This window comes from Protopterus annectens, chromosome 8.part0 (assembly GCF_019279795.1).
Source record: "Protopterus annectens isolate FY-2018-M chromosome 8.part0, PAN1.0, whole genome shotgun sequence".
Classification (NCBI taxonomy): Eukaryota; Metazoa; Chordata; order Ceratodontiformes; family Protopteridae; genus Protopterus; species Protopterus annectens.
The window spans coordinates 1,416,330,650-1,416,348,356 of record NC_056741.1 but is presented as its reverse complement, the minus strand read 5'-3'; the positions used below and the strand labels follow the sequence as shown (position 1 = coordinate 1,416,348,356).

At 37.0% G+C, this 17,707-nt stretch overlaps 1 protein-coding gene across 1 annotated transcript in view; it reads right to left on the bottom strand.

Annotated features, from left to right (window-relative positions):
* The window catches only part of GRIK4 (glutamate ionotropic receptor kainate type subunit 4), a 5,029,336-nt gene that overhangs the window by 1,551,186 nt on the left and 3,460,443 nt on the right, over nucleotides 1-17,707 (bottom strand). The window contains exon 10 of the mRNA XM_044081017.1: nucleotides 12,127-12,180. Coding sequence (XP_043936952.1) covers nucleotides 12,127-12,180 — 54 coding nt within the window. The remainder of the gene's footprint in view (nucleotides 1-12,126; nucleotides 12,181-17,707) is intronic.

Below are 17,707 nucleotides of genomic sequence, written 5' to 3'. Positions count from 1 at the left end.
TCCATAGCTTTGCAGACTAGACTTGTTAAGCTTATGGGGCGGTAATTACCAGGGTCCGTGAGGCGCCACCTTTGTGGAGTGGGACCACAGTTGCCGTCACGCCACTCCTTGGGCACGTATCCTGTGGTAAGGCTGAGATTAAACAGCTGCCTTATGTGCGGGTTTAATTCCTCATTTAGCTCGTGTAGCACACAGCCGGGGACACCATCCGGTCCCATTGATGCTGTGTTTTTAGCTTTAGAGAGCAGCTTTCACCTGCGCATTTGAGATGTCCGGGAGGCTACACTCGGCTGGGATAGTTATCTCTCCTTTAGGGGAGAGGGGTGAAGTTTGCACTGAACCTGTCTGCCAGTATGTTGGCAATGTCTGTGGGTTCAGTGATTTTTGTATCATTTTGGACTAATTCTGAGCATATCTGTGAGTTTCCACCCAGGTTCCTAACATAGCTGAAAGAGGCCTTATGATTGTCCTTTGAATCCATGGGAATTTTCTCTCAAAATTGGCCTTAGTTGATTTTATGAGTGCTCGTATTTTTTACTAATAATGATCAGGGGTGACTTCCCTTTTATGGATTTTGTTCTATCATGTAATAGCTTTCTCCTCTTATTGTAAAGTTTGTTAATGGCTGGGGTCCACCAGACTGGACGTTTGCCCTTTGTGGAAAGAGTCTTGGTTTTATTTGGGATTGCCTGATCCATGCAGTCCTGGAGGTGTTCATAGAAGGCATTTGTAAGGGCTTCCGCAGCTTGGGTTGTGGTTTCCTCTGACTCAGGGGCCTTGAAGGATACCACACCAGTCTTGAGTAGTGTGAAGTTTGCTTTAGAGAAGTTCTTCACTATGGTCTTTTGTTTGGGGTGGGGGCGGGATGTGGATTTCCAGTGAGATTAGTTTATGATCAGATCTCACCAATGAGGGATATACTTCGGTGTGGAGCATTTTGTCCCCATGTTTGTGACAATGAGATCTAGTATATTTTCTCCTCTCGTGGGAACAGTGACTAGCTGTTCCATGGCATTTGAATTTATGAACTCCAGGAACCGTTGGGCTAGAAAGTTAGGGCTTGAGTAATGTTCCCAGTCTATATTCGGGTAGTTGAAGTCACCCAATATGATGGTGTTTGGAGATACATTTATACCCTCCAGTGTCTTCAGGAAGGCTGTGTGGGGTTCCTGAGTTTGAGAGGGTGGCCTGTAGCATGCTACAATTTGTAGAGCAGTTTTGCCTATTGTTAGTTGCACCTGGATGGTTTCCGAGCTTCATGCGTTGCCACCAACCTGGAGGTGTGAGTATCCTTTATGAATATGGATACACCCCTCCTTTTGTGGAGTGGTCCGGGTTTTGGGGCGGAGCATGATATGAGGTAAAACCTAATAGTGCCGGGGTGCTCTCAGGAGCCTTGAACCAGGTTTCAGTTACAGCACAGACATCGATGTTCTCCATACTGAGAAGGGCCTCGAGTGCGTGCATTTTGAGATTTAGACTTCTGGCATTGAGCAGCATTACCCTCAATTTCTTCCCATTTTTGTTTTCTAGGGTGGTAGGTTTAGAATTTGAGCCTTGCCTAAAAAAGGCACTATGGGGGTGGCAAGAGCCTTAGCCAATATCCGGAATCCCAGGGGTGACAGATTTAAGAGGCATCACTCAAAGCATGTGTCAGCTCATATCAAGTATTTACCTTCTTCAAAGGTCATCAGATCAGTCCAGTAGGTGCTCCCTAAAATACCTGTGTAGTAGGAAGAAGAGGAAAATCCTGTTCTTCCTGGTACATCATGAGGAAGAACTGTATTTTCCACTTCTGCAGCAGCAACGTCCACTCAATAAGCCCAATCAAGGAGAGTATATATGTATGCAGGAGAGAGAGAATGTATATGACACGTGATTCTTAGTGTATCATGACAATATGCAAGTACACATCTCATATGTGTGAGTGCAGTAAGCACATACCTCCAACTAAACATGACATCCACGACTCTTTCTGATATGTATGAATTGGGACATTATGCACAAGCTGTGCTTCACAAGCACTGGTGTTATCTGGAGTCATCTGCATAACTGCCCTGCTAAATGCCTGCTGGCATCTTGCACAACATCACTTACAGCTTTATGATTAAGATATATTAGGAAGTTGGAGGTTGGCATAATGGTTAAGGTGTTTGCCTTACAGACACAAAGTGCATGGTTTGATTTTCACATGGGGTAATTGGTTAGGGTTAAAATGGCCCACAAGGACAGTTAGCCTAGTGATAATATATGAATCTATGAACCTAGTTTATACAGAGCAATTTGAGTAAAAGCTCTACAGACATGAAGAATTACAGAGGTAAAGAAATAGTCTTAACTGACAAAATTATCATCCATGCCAGTAAACCCTATGGCAGCTGTCAGGGAGGGAGGAAGAGGTATGTGTCTTGTTATGTCTAAGGAGGAACTCAGCTTAGTGGCATAACACAGTAGCTTCTGGCTGTATGGGGAGGGGGCAATCAAGCCTTAACTGTAGGATACGGCAAGGATTAGATGCCAAAGCTGGTGGTGGAGGTTCCAGCTATGGATAGTGTACCAAAAAGGGGGTTGAGAATGTGCATAGCAGTAACTGCAACTGTTAAGCAGCTCCATATGAGGGAAGGCTATGTTCTTAAATATGTGCATGCCATAGCAAGGTATATACACAAACAAAATGACATGTGTTGTTCTTAGAAGTACAGGAGTTGGTATGACCACTCAAGGGAGCTAATGGCTGGAAAAGTTCACTAGCCAGGAGAATAAGCTGCCATTGGGACCTGATTTGTCAGGGACTGGTGTAGGATGTCATGCTATGGGTGGTCATAATATGTCCCCACAATGGGTGTGATGGAGGGTTATGATATTCTACGCAAAAAAGGCATGTGACAATGTGGTAGACAGGTCGACCAAAGTGGGTGAACCACCAACGCATAAGTGTCTGATAAAGCTTGAGGAGTTTTTTGATGCCATCTGCAGGTCAGAGGGATTAGCCCCTCATAACTGGGTATGGTTTGGATATGGGAGTACCAACCAACCAAATGTCATTAGTGGAAGCTCCAGGTTAGAAATGCTTATTTCAGTACATTATAGGACACACCACTGCATGAATATGAAGAGGGTCTATATTATATCATCAAATGCTTAAAAAAGTGAATGATGAATAATCGACCCCATGTAAGCGAAAGCTTACAATCTTGAAAGCTCAAAACAGCGATTTTTTTCCAAGGGAAAAAAATCGCTATTCCAAAAAAAAAAAAAAAGAAAAAAATTGAAAGAATACATAAAGTGAGGAGCTTTTCCCCCCACACCCCCCTACTTAAATATACCAACTCTGAGATTGCACTACAGTGCCGAAAACGGCAAAGTAATGGAAGCGGCCAAGCGAATTCTTTCCCTGGGAAAGAATTTGCTTAAAAGCTGCTTCACTGTTTTGCCTTTTCATTGTTTTAAGTTCGACTGAATCTGTCTTCGGTCATCTAATAGGAACCCTATGAAGACAAGGATTTACCAAGGTGTTCCTGCACATCTGTCCTTCCAAGGACCTTTGGTCTGGAAATACAACACCCTGACAAGATATGTCTATAGCTTGTAGGAGGACATGAACCAAACAAAAAATTACCTGGAGTATTTGGACAGGGAATTAATACTACTGCTGAGGTTGCTGGGACAAATATTACCTTGCTTCACAGATGCGTATATACAGGAGACACATTGCAACTGACATCTGATGTGCCTTGATAGAGTGTGCAGTCCATGGCCTTGGGAATCTCTGTATACAATATGTGCAAGCATAGGTCCATCCAGACTGTTTGTGGCATCACACCAGTGTGGGATCATGGGTAGCAAACTTTGCTGTGAGCATCTTCCAGTTCATGGATTTAACCTGTCATGATCAACACATGGGACACCTTTTCAGGGTGCAAGAATTTCAGAGGAATGGGCTACCTCACCAAATTCTCACAGGGTTTTGCCTCTGTCTCTCCTCTGGTGTCTGGGGAATCAGATATTGTCTTCCATATACTGTAGCACGGTACTAAAGATATGGTTTATGATATGTAAGGTTAAAGCCTACAATACCCTATCATGTCCCCCACAGGTCACTGAAAGTTCCCTGTAGCTATAATGATTAATGTTACTCATACTTCTGTGTCTACAGGAATGGTTATATTATACATGCCCTCAATTCTGCTTGTGCTAGAAATCCAACCAGCTGAAATTTACCACCAATGATAACCTGCCCAAGACAGCTTCTTGGAGACTTATAGATTAGCAAGAACATAGAAACTGACCAGCTAACAAACAACCTTTACAGATAACCCATGAGGGTCATCCTTCTTCTGCATGCATTCAGCATGCACCCCCTAGCTGATAAAGGCAATGTAATAAAATATCAGGGGGTAATGGCTGGGGTCTCTATGGAACTGACTGACATCCTCAAAAATATGCAAGATTTAACTGAGCACTTTCTCAAAAGAAGCTTTTCTAATAGGCTTGTGTCACAGTTTCTACATCCCATGAAAACCTTATAACTTGACAATGACTATACTTTCTTGGATCCCATTAACAGACTTTTTAGGAATTCAGGCACCATTTACAAATTAGAAGCAAACAATGCAGCAAAAATGCAGTTACAGCATCAAAAAACAATGTGGTAAAAATGCACAATGTATCATTATACAGACTCCCAAACAGAGAAAAGGAACAGAACATGGCAATCATGTTTTTAAGGAACAGAACATGGCAATCATGTTTTCAAGGAACAGAGCATGGCAATCATGTTTTCAAGGAACAGAGCATGGCAATCATGTTTTCAAGGAACAGAACACGGCAATCATGTTTTTAAGGAACAGAACATGGCAATCGTGTTTTCAAGGAACAGAGCATGGCAATCATGTTTTCAAGGAACAGAACACGGCAATCCTGTTTTCAAGGAACAGAACATGGCAATCATGTTTTCAAGGAACAGAACACGGCAATCCTGTTTTCAAGGACAGAACATGGCAATCATGTTTTCAAGGAACAGAACACGGCAATCCTGTTTTCAAGGAACAGAAGATGGCAATCATGTTTTCAAGGACAGAACATGGCAATCCTGTTTTCAAGGACAGAACATGGCAATCATGTTTTCAAGGACAGAACATGGCAATCCTGTTTTCAAGGACAGAACATGGCAATCATGTTTTCAAGGAACAGAACATGGCAATCCTGTTTTCAAGGACAGAACATGGCAATCATGTTTTTAAGGAACAGAACATGGCAATCCTGTTTTTAAGGAACAGAACATGGCAATCCTGTTTTCAAGGAACAGAACATGGCAATCATGTTTTTAAGGAACAGAACATGGCAATCATGTTTTTAAGGAACAGAACATGGCAATCATGTTTTCAAGGACAGAACATGGCAATCATGTTTTCAAGGAACAGAACATGGCAATCATGTTTTTAAGGAACAGAGCATGGCAATCATGTTTTCAAGGGACCACAAAAGTATTGTTATTATTTTTACACACCTTTATTGAATTATCACTTGTGACATAGGCAAACTTGCATTTATACAGAAGTAATCAAACCATTTTAACAAGTTCACATTTACAAACATTATACAGCTGTATGTTGTTCTATACAATATAATCAAAATAACATTACATAAAGTGTAATTCCTGCCTTTTCGTATACCTCATCCCTCCTCCAAAACATTTCTTTGCATGTTCCCACAATTTCCATTTTTCCATGTAATTTATTCCTACTCTTTTCTAAAGACCCCATTCCTTGTTCATTTATCTCTGTTAAAATATTAATTTCAAGTATGATTGGTTTAGATTTTGATTTCCATTTTCTAGTAATTGCATTTTGTCAGCCAAACAAATTAAACTTATCAAATATATCTAGGAAATTCCAATCCTCTATGCCAGCTCAAAAATAAAAACATTCCTTAGTTACACTCAGTTGCTTGCCTAGTATTCCTCACAGAGTAATCTGCAGGGAATTTTTAAAGTCTGCCAACTTATTACACTCTGAAAACTTATGCTCTCAGGTACATCTTTCTACCCAATTAAACTTCCAACATTTGCCATCTACCAGATGAAAATTTTTCTGGAGTCTACTAGGAGTATAAAAGTAGCCATGCAAACACTTCCAGGCAAAAATCCAAAAATATTCTATACTTTGTTCCACATTTGGGAGCCATATATAAGTCCTCCCATTGTTTTTTATGAATTGCTTATCTAATCTCTCTTCCCAACCTTTTCTGACCTCCTCTGATTGATTCTTACAGTTATTGCACAATATTTTATATGCCTTACTAATCATCTCTTTTTTAACAGCAGTTTCTATTCTAGTTTAACTAAAAACTCAACTAGTGCCGGTTTTGCACTTAGGATTTGCCTATCCTTTTCTCTTTCCCTGTACTCTAATATCAATCCCAGATAGGGAAGGCAATTTCAAGCCTACAGTCCAAATGTCTTTTTTGCCTCTTCTCATTGTATTACCTTTCCTTCTCAAATTATTTGCTCCCAATACCTTGGCTCTCTTGCCAGCTTCCTTCAGTAAATTCCAGCCCCCTCTTGCCTATTGTATCCCTAATTGCAGTCATCCCTATTGGCAGAATCTACTTTCTCCATTCCTGTGTTAGCTTATTTCTTAGTACATTTTCTGATACTTTATGAATATAATATTCTATATGACTGTTATTCTTCTTAAGAATCAGCATCCAAAATCCCAGTCTTTCCTTACTTCTTGATTTTCTCCCTGCTTCCTCATCATCACTTTTTACCTTGAGCTATAGTCTTCTGCTTCTGTTATGTATATAAGCCTTAACTGTGTACCTTTAAAATATCCCTCAGATTAGGTCATCCTAAACCTCCTTGTTCTTTTGGAAGGATCAGCTTATCCCACTTGACTCTTGCCCTCTTCCTCTCCGACATAAAATCTTTCAATTCTTTATTAATTACTATCTACAACTTCTCCTCTGGTTCATAAAAATATGCCTGACCTGTGTATAAAACTAAAGGGACTGAAACATCTGAAATGTTTGTATCTTGCTACCCATATCCATAGGCAAGAGCTTCCATTTTCTCAGTTTTTGTATTATATTTTGTTTAGTCTCTTCCCACATATCCATAGCTGCCATAACAGTACGCTTTTTAATCCATACTCCTAAGTGCTTCATATTATCATGCTGCCATAAATATGGATATTGCTCAACCATTTCATGTGTGGGTACATATTTTATAGGTATAGCCTTTGTTTTATTTTTATAAAATTTATATCCTCCCAAAAAAAAAAAACAGAGCTGTCTCAGAATGTTCCATGCCACTGAGATGTCCTTTTTTGGTTTCATCAGTACAAAATTATATCATATGCAAATAAAGCCAACTTTTCTTGAATACAATAGCAACTATTTCCTTGAATTTCTGAGTCCCTTATTTTCTTTGCCAATAGTTCTAAATATAATGCAAATAACAAAGGGAAAAGAGGATACCCCTGACTGGTTCCTCGGTTCAGACACTACCTCTCAGACAGGAACCTTTCCACTTTGATTTTTGTCTCAGATCCCTCATATACCCTCCTAATTAACCTTATTAATGGAAATATGGAAATACAAATGCAAATGCTAATGTTTCTGTTGCCCTTCTTATAAAATCCCAACTTACTCTGTTGAATTCTTTATTTGCATTAAGACCCCCCAACAATAGTGGTATTTTCTTATGTTCTGCTTCTGTCTACATCATTATTGTCCTATTAATGTTGTCAAATGTTTGCCTCCCCTCCACAAAACTACATTGATCCATATATATAAATTTTGGCAACATATTTACCATTCTTTCAGCCACTATAGACATAAACACTTTATAATCATGGTTTAAAACTGAAATGGGCCTATATGAAGCTGGATCTGGTGGGTTTTTACTATCTTTAGGTATTGCAACCACCACAGCATTTTTCCAGGATGTTGGTGCTTACCCTCCTTTTAAAATACTGTTAAATAAAACTTTCCAGATCTTTATGATTTTCTTCCCTCCTAGCTTTCAATCTTTTACTAGAATACCATATCTATTCCTGGAAACTTTCCTGCAGATTGGTTAAACATGACAATTTTTATCTCATTTCCTTCTATCTTAACTGTCAACTGTTGAGCCTCTTCTACATCTAACCTTGGCATAGTTAAGTCTTCCATAAATATTTCCATTTGTTTTTTTTTTCCTTGATTTTTATATTTTTCTGTTTATATGATTTTTCATAAAATTTCTTAAATATCTAATACCTCTACAAGATCTTTGGCTATTTTTCTTGTTAGAGGCTCCCTAATTTTAGCAATAACCCTTTCTATTTTCTGTTGCCTAAGTCATTGTGTCAAAAGTTTTTGTGCTCTGGAGTTAGTAACAAAAGCAGAAACTTGACAGCACTATTTCTAAACACAATGTGTATTTTACAGGCACTTCCTTAATTTTCTCATTAGCACTCTACAATTGAACCTCTTCTTGTTCTGTGAGATTCCCTTTACTCAGTAATACTTTAGAGATTCCCTTTTTCTGTAATACTTTAACCTTTTTCAGCCCCTTGAAATAATTATTGGTACTTCTTAACTATATATAACTTCTCAAGTACTTTCTATCTTCCCGAATAACTCCAAAATAATTTTCACCACCCATTCCTTAAATTCCGCTCTTTTTAACAGGTAGGTGGAGAAGTGCCAGTCTTTCATCTTTACTTCATTACTTTCATTTTTATTTTAGTCATTATTGGTGCCTGATCTGGAATAGTTATGGGAGTATGTCAAAGTTCACAAATAAAAGCACATGTTCCTGTGAAATTTAACTACTGTCTAGACCAGCCCAGTTATTGTAACTTGGGGAATAATATGTAAATTATGTCCAAGTTCTTACTTCTGAAATCATGTCTTCCATACCAGTTTCATACATTTCTTCAGAATTCTACTCTCTTTTATAATATTTTCCTTTCCAGGCCTCCCAGACACATCCTCATTACTGAAATTAAATTCTGGCCCTCATCTATAAGTAATATTCATTCCTGAAAGCTGATTATTTCTCACAATGTTTTTAATTTCCATAATAGCAGTTTAGGTGGAATATAAATACATGCCAGCATAATCCTCATCACATGTCAGTAGCCCCTTTCTACCACAAATCTGCTATTATTATCTTTTTTCCTCTTCTATCACTATTGGATCTCCACCAGCAATTAATATAAGTACTCTTCTCTTCCTTTATACCTGGTATTCTGTTGAATATCCATTCTGAAATCCACATGCTCTGTTCTCCCGCAGTATTGCAATTTGCACTCTACTCCTATGCTGTAGCTAAGTTATGGAACACTTTACCAAACAGTATTACCAGTAGATATAATTCCAAGAAATTCTAGCTTACACTTAAAAACTATCTTCTCAACTCACAGATCTGCCAGTGCTCTAAAACTAACATATAACCTTCTCCTCCCCCTCCTAACTTCTTCTCCTCTTAAATCCTTCCTATCCATCACTCTTCTAAATGTTATTTTCCTCACCCACCTATCTTCCATTTCGTTCTCCTCCTCACATCCAGCTTTTTTCCTAAACTCTCCATCCCTCTTTACCTCCTAATTTTCACCCTTACCCCACACTCAATCTCGCTTTCCTACATCTTACTTCTAAGATAATACATCTCTCAAACTTCCTAACAACTCATCCCTACTTTCACATATAACCTGCTTTTACATCTAATCATCCATACTTCTTCAACAACAAAAAAATGCTTATTAATTTACTTACTGTTTTAATTTTTAAAATATACTTCTAATTAGTATTTTTATATAGCTCTCAATTGCTATTGTAATTACTTTTTTTCTGTGTCACTAGTGCATCTCATGTATGAATCCATTGAAGTAATCTGTGCATTTCTTTACATGTTTTTACTATGTTTACGAATTTTGGTAAACTTTTCTTAACAACATTGTTGGAGTTTTTCTCCCTGGGCCTCTGTTGAAAATGGGTTCCTGACCAAGTTGGACTTTCCCATTTACCAAATGTCAATAAATAAATAAATATAAGTAAATGATCTTTCTTTTTGTCTATACCTGCGAGACCATTCACATTCCAAGATCATATGGAAAGTGTTGCCATTATGATAATAAGTCATTATTCCCATTTATTATTTATGACAGCTTTTTTAAATGTCTACTTCTAGCTTTTGTATTACACGGACTCACTAATGTTTGGCAGGTTGATCCTTTATACAGTTCTTTTTATATCATCATCTACATTGGAATCTATGTTACATTTTACAAGGCATTTTGTTTTAATTCAAACCCTCAAAAAGAAAAATACCCCCAGAACACTCCCTTAACTTGCTAACTTAACAGACATACATAAAATTATGTACATCTTCAAATAATGAAATTGAACCCTTCCAGTAGGAACAATTGTCCTAAATACATAGCTGCAAACACAGTCCTCAACTAACATAAGGTTGAGGTTATCCATGCTAAGGGACCAAAAATTATTCAGAGAATAATCATGGAAACTAACACAACTGTGCACAGCAAACACAGGGCAACAAAACAAAGTAAACTACCAAGCTCAAGTATAGATCTCTGAACAATTTATTGATTTAGTTAAAATAATATTTTAGCACACTACTACAAACTTTTATTCTTTTGTCATCATAAAAATAATCACACAAGGGCTTCCTCAGAAAAAAAACAGGAAGTGTTTAATTTGTACTTCTTTAAATAAAATTGTTTAAATTAATGTATGCCTTTTAATGAAACAGTGTACCACTTTGGATTCCCAAGACAATCACCATAAATATTTAACTAAAGAAATGTCAGTGGTAAATAAAATTATGTTATAGTGTGTGTAAAATATTTAAAATGTACAAATAGGACTATAAATATAAAAGAAGATAACCTAGTTTAACTTCATATAACACAGGTGGTTGTTCTTAATAGACAATAAAAGAGTTTGTTTATTTTGGTTGCAAAGAATACTTGGAAACATACAAGTGTATTAAAAAAGTTTATTTTTTTTTAATTCTTATGATGTCAAACTGAAAGCCACTTAATAAAATAAATCAGTGTAAAAACCAATGTATTTTAAAACGTTATTTATACCCTGTATTAGTGCTTACAATTTTGCTGCCCTTTACTTAAGCACAGCATCAAGTCCTGGGGAGCAATGGTAGCATTCAGTTTAAGTTGCCTCAGGAGTTCTTTGTATTCCAGCTGATTTTACCCATAACCTCCTCTGACATTCAGAATAACTCTAAAATAGCAAAGTGAAATCCCTTGAAACTCTGACAGACTGTTGCATGCTTGCATAGGGCATTATTAACATTACATTTTGAAATATCATAGTAATATTCATATACCCTTTTCCTCTGTGTCCTTTCACTTTTTCCTATATACTGGCAAACATCAAATGGAAATAAACAACTGAACACTGCCAAATAGACTGCCATGCGGTCTCTATATGAAAACATACTCTTGTGAAAACTTTAATTGGGGCTAGTGGTGCAGAAGGCAACTGTTTTTTTTTTTTTTTTTTTTTTTAACTTTGAACTTTTCTTACATCCAAATGCCAGTAAAAGTGATGCTATGATACCTTTTTTATGTATACTTATATTAAATATTAATGCTGAGCTTTCAGACACATATCTGAAAAAAGTAAAATGAAGTAAAGGAGAGCTCTACTATCTGATTCATTGACTCACTGCTCTGAGAAGACCTTGTTTATTATGTGCATCATTAATCTGAAATATATTTAGAGGTAATAAATGCATTACTTGTGGAATAACATAATACTCTTGTCTAGGGTTTTAAGGCCAGTTTTAAACAAATTAGTGTGAGCATCTGCCTGTATCTGAGATATATACTTCATTAATCAGCAAACAACAGAAACTCCACACAAGTTCCAGCAAACTTACTTTTTCTGTTTTCTTGCTGAATCAGCTCTACTATTCCCTTTAGTGACTTTTCCTTGAAAGTCAGGTCAGAATTAAGGCAAACAGTTCCATTTTCTGTGTTTCTTCCCTCCTCCAATGAACATAACACATCAAGTTCCACAAACTCATCTACAGGAATACCACATAATAAAATACATTTCATATTGGTTTAAATTATTTTGAATCCTTACCAGATTTGTAAATATATAGGTGTAATAGGCTGACGCCATTCCCAGCTCAGCTGCCTATAAGAAAGAAAAACTTAAGTCAGAAAAGTAATGAAGTAATACTTATATTATGTTTACTAACACAGAGAAACTGCAATGCATTGGTTCAAATTATATCAGTATTTGAGAAAGAACTTCAGAAACAACTTTATAAAACTCTAGATGACCCTCAGTACTCTAATTTCCTCTACCTTTGTGACACACACACACACGCACACACACACACACACACACACACACACACACACACACACACACACACACACACACACACACACACCTGTAGCATAGCAAGGTTGGGGTGAGGAAGGCATGTGACCCAGGCACAAGGTATTAGAGGACACAATACAGTGTTGTTCCTGCATTTGTCTTTCTCTGCCACTTTTTTTTTTTTTTTTTTTACTCTTCCAATGAAAAGCTGTGTCTGGGAGGAGGTGTGTGCTTCAGACTACCATGAGCAGTCTATTGGAGCTGCTCCTTACTTTTTTTTTTTTTGCTCTGCCAATTAAGAGCTGTAGCGGGGGGGGGGGTGCTTCACATTGCTGTAAGCATTCTATCGGTGCTCCTTTTTTATCTTCCATTGAGAAAATGTGGCAGGGAGAGAGCATGCTTTTTTGCTCTTTTGTTTGAACAAGGGGTGGGTCTAGTTCACATTCCAGTAAAGGGTGGTGGTTGGTCTCTGACACATATACCTAAACATACCTGGGCACATACGTACAAAAAAAAAATTGCACAAAAATACCCATCTTTTGTAATGATAAGTTTCAGAAGCCAGACTAATATATGACACTTTGATGCAGAGAAAACTGAAGCAGTAAGTGTGGAAGGAAGGGTATGTACGGCTATACCTGGATTTCACCCGACAATGTGTCACATTGCAACAGGAATAGCAAAGCCTGCAGTATCACAGGTCTGCAGCAGTAGGTTGGGATTAAGTAAGAGTGCAGATCGGGACAGCATTAAACATAGCAATACCAACAAAGAGACATTCACATAGTCAAGTATACATGCATGCCACTTAATAGCCCAACTAATTAATTCAGTAGTGCAAAGCACCTCTTACCCATGTATATAGACAAAAGTTTCTTAAATGTAAAAACTGTATTTTTTATTTACTTTCATAATCCATTCCAATTCTGAATAGCCATTAACTCTTCTTATCCTTCTCAAGTGCTCCTTGTCACATTCTGCTCCATAGCACTAACAGAATCATATATTATAAAACACAGGGAACAGAAACAATTACAAGTGATGAAAATAAATAAAGTTGTGCAATTGAATAGTTTAGTCAATTTATTACACAGGTGTCTAAAAGTAGAAAGTTATCATTTGTGCAACATAATGGGTTTAATACTGATATTACAGAAGCAGCACCACTGCATAGCTCTCAATCTCATAGCACAAGACTCGGGGGGGGGGGGCAAATAATAAAAGACAATGGCCCCAAACCAAGGACAGATTTCAAATATTGCTCCTATGGATTTATAAGGTTTCTAAAACAACAGATGTTGCACTATCATGCATTTGTTGAAGGCTGTTAAGATATGAGACACATCAAGCGCATTCTGCAAAATCAAGAATAGTTGAGAGCTACCAACCTTTTGCGGGAAAAGGGCTGAGCTGGTTCCTGCTTATCAAGGACATAGACAGATAAAACCCGTCATTGTTACTTCTCTTGTGCAAAAACTGTCAAGTAATAATTTGCTGAAAAGTCTGTATGTGCTGATACAAGTTATTCAGTAATCAGCATTTCTGTATTTAATGCTAGAATGTTGAGAAGAATGTGCATTTTATTCCCACACTAGATGCATGGATTCATGTTTCAATCCTGATACTGCACTGCAGTATTGAGGGTGGGCGCTGGGGGAGCAACACCTGTGAGGTGCTATCCGTCAGGTGTGATGTTAAATTCAGGTTGCAGCTGCCCGAGTTGGTGCTATGTTCTGTGGATGTTATAGGTCACACATGACATGTATAATAAGAAGAACAGATACATGTTTTTTTTTTAAGTAATCAAATTAAAGAAATGCAACAAGAATGCTTGCTTATGAAATATGCATATGTTTTATCAACTAAACCATTTACAAAGATCCCCAAATTTCTCCTTACCAGAACAGTTATACAATTTCATATATACATTATCCATTTCCCCTTAACTTACAGCAAAATATAAATACTTTCCTCTCCAGTTTAATCATAGAAATATTTAAATAAGCATCATGTACTCCAAGTGCACCACATAATAATGTAGATATTAACAGCTGTGGCATTTTATCACCATATTCCTCTTCCCACACAGCAAAACATCAATCCATATGAAATGTTCAGTATTAAAAGAGATTACATCTTACTGTTAACTAAGAACAATCATATAATGTGTTAAATTACATTACATGGTTATGCTGACAGAAAAAGACAACTTGTGTGTTTAATCTGCCCTATTTGTGCAGGTAGCATCTTTCAGGTGCTTATCTTATGTCCTTTCTCAGACCACCACCCATCCCAGTATTTCCCAATGGACTCTGACCTTCCATTATATCACTACCTCCAGATGCCTGCTTCATGTATTCACTTCATTTTCCTTGAAAAGTGCTTTCTAATATCCAGACTGAACTTTGCACCCTTAAATGAGTAGACATGTCCTTTCCTGTCTCCTTAGTCCTTCTTCTTAACCTGTATGCTACCACTCCCTTAGCTTGTTCTGTTTTCTTCCTTATACTCAGGTAAAAATAAATTTTGAGTGCCCTGTCTGCTACCCCTTTATTATCCCATAGCTTTTATTTTTACCTTCATGACTACTTACTTTCCAATTTGTTCATTATTTTCTGGGTAAGTGAACTAGTCCACCTCTGATATTTTTCTAACCAAGAAGTATGCCACACCATCAAAGGTAAATGCGGGATACATGGACAATTCTTTGGCCTAGCCAGTTAACCAACATTCTGTATCTATCCATCTATCTATCTATCTATCTATCTATCTATCTATCTATCTATCTATCGAACAAAAACAAAAACATAAACTGGTAAATCCACAAAAAAGGCGCTGAGGCTCTCAAACGAAACTCCTTCTATATTCAAAAATGAATGGTAAGCGCTTTCACCGGCTACAATACGCCAGCTTCTTCAGACCAAATTCAAACAGATTTAAAACAGTCCCCACTCGTTTTATATATACTGTAAAAGTACTCAATTAGTAAGCTAATTGATTAATGACCTTACAAGCTATCAAATTAAGACTTTTCTTAAAAAAATGGTACTTAAAGCCATTATTTAAAAATATAGAATATTGAATGAACCAACTTCATAAGCCGAGTTATTGATATTAAGTAAGTAAAGTGCAAAATATGTGCAACATGTATCTTATTGTCCATTTTATCCAGACATAAAATATCAGATATTGTATAAAAATTATTTATATGTAATACATTTATTTATTTATACACATATATAAATATATAAAATTACCAGTTCCTACTAATAAGAATGGACCAATAAATAATATCCAAATGCCATATATATATGCCCTAAAATTGCCCTTAAAAATCATCTAATCCTAGGCATAAATATGCCTATCACTATTAAACTATTATTCGTATATTATCTATCTATCTAATCTATCTTTTGCTAAATGAGTTGGTCATATTAGGATAGTAGCCTCTTTTCCTGGGAGATCTGTGGTGGTATTTATACTACTAGGGGAAATTTGACCAGGGCATTTGGGAACTTCCCTTTCTCTTTTTGATGAGTGCCATGAGATCTTTGCCATCTACCTGAGATACAAACAGCTCAAGCAAATGGGTTTCCATTTAATAATCTCATCTGAAGGATGGCCCACTTAGGAGTGCAGCACCCCCCCCCTTTTGTTTCACTGGAGTCTCAGCAATTGATTTGTATAGTGAGGGAATAGAAGTCATAACCTTTTGCATCAGAAGTGAGCGTACTACCTGCTACACCAATGAACATGTTGTTCAGCAGCTGGTGCAGAGATTAAGGTTGCTAGCTTTAGTTCCTGTGGTATGGGGTTTGATTCTCTCAGCCCTTGTTTGTCTACTGCGTGACCTTGAGCAAGTCACTTAGCCACACGCAATTCCCTGGTCAACCCTGAAAAGGGACTGTGTGTCCATCAGGATTACCTGGTCAACAACATAATAATAATGGGAGAAATCTAAAATACCCAGAATACAAGTCACATAAACATTATGGGAAAGTGCAGTTTGCGAATACTCTCACTGTAACAGCAGATGTTTGTGTACAACAGTCAGTGCTGCAGTATGATATTCCTTATATATGGGAATTGCTTACAGGCTGGTGTCTATACCACCATTCTAATTTCCAGAGCTTTTGTACATCTGCATAGCATAGACACCTGCATTCATGTAACTATAAAGTACAGCATCAGTACGTGGCATTAATTCAACCATAGAATCAGGGCATTAAAGAAAGCAATATCATTTTTTTCTCAAGAGCAAGATACTATACAATGGTTCTGCATAATTTCCATTTTTTATCACTTGTAAAGCTAGTCCATCTTAATTGTCCTTTAGTCCTTGTTTGTGTGCAATTAAATTGTGAATTCATTCAGCTACATGATGTACACCAGTGGGCAAGTAAATACAGGATTTGAAGGCTGCATTAATTCTACCATGCAATTGCAAAATAAGATGGCCATGCATAAGCAATATACACCATCATGGTCTCATGCTTTCACAAGTGGTATTTTTTCTCCAATACCCAGTATCCCTATTATCCATTAGTGAGAATCAATATCCATATACAGCCAAGAATATTATTTATCTTATTTTTGTGTGACTGCAAATATCATTTAGTGAAATATTTGCACATGGTTGTAGGAACTCGCATATTATTGCTTTGCAGTTCATGTCTTTAATAAAAAAAATGTTTTATGACAAAAATATTTGGGAAGCAAGATATAGCATTACAGTGTTGATGGTTTCATAAACGTGTTCTGTGATATTAAAAAGTGAGAACTGATAGTCAAATATAGGCAAAAAGGAATGTAAGGAAGCAACATACAGCATTGTGTCATTGCTCTTTTCATAATTATTGTCTGATACCCAAACTGAGAATCAACAGCAAAATACAGGTAATTGGAACATTTCACCTTTTATATGATCAGAGATACTTTTTGCTGCAGTGTTTACATGTACACGTTTCTATAGCATGGAAAACCATGACTGCAGTGGGATGCTGGTCTTTCTGCAGTCAAATGTTGCAGTCATTCACTCATGCAAAATGCAGTATCAGGAGCCAGTAAAACACAACATATGGAAGCCTTGTTAATTCTGCTGTGAAAATATACTTGGGGATAAAGATAATCATTGTAGAGCAATTTATAGTACAGTTGTCTTGCTTTAAGAAACACTCTTCACCGAAACATGACATTTCTAGCTAATAGATAAATATTAGCCAAAATGAATATTTTATTTATTTTACATGAATGCAGATATCATTTACTGCTGTATTTGCATGTGAATACAAGAAAAGGCATATTCTTGCTTTATACGACATGTTCTTAATAATAA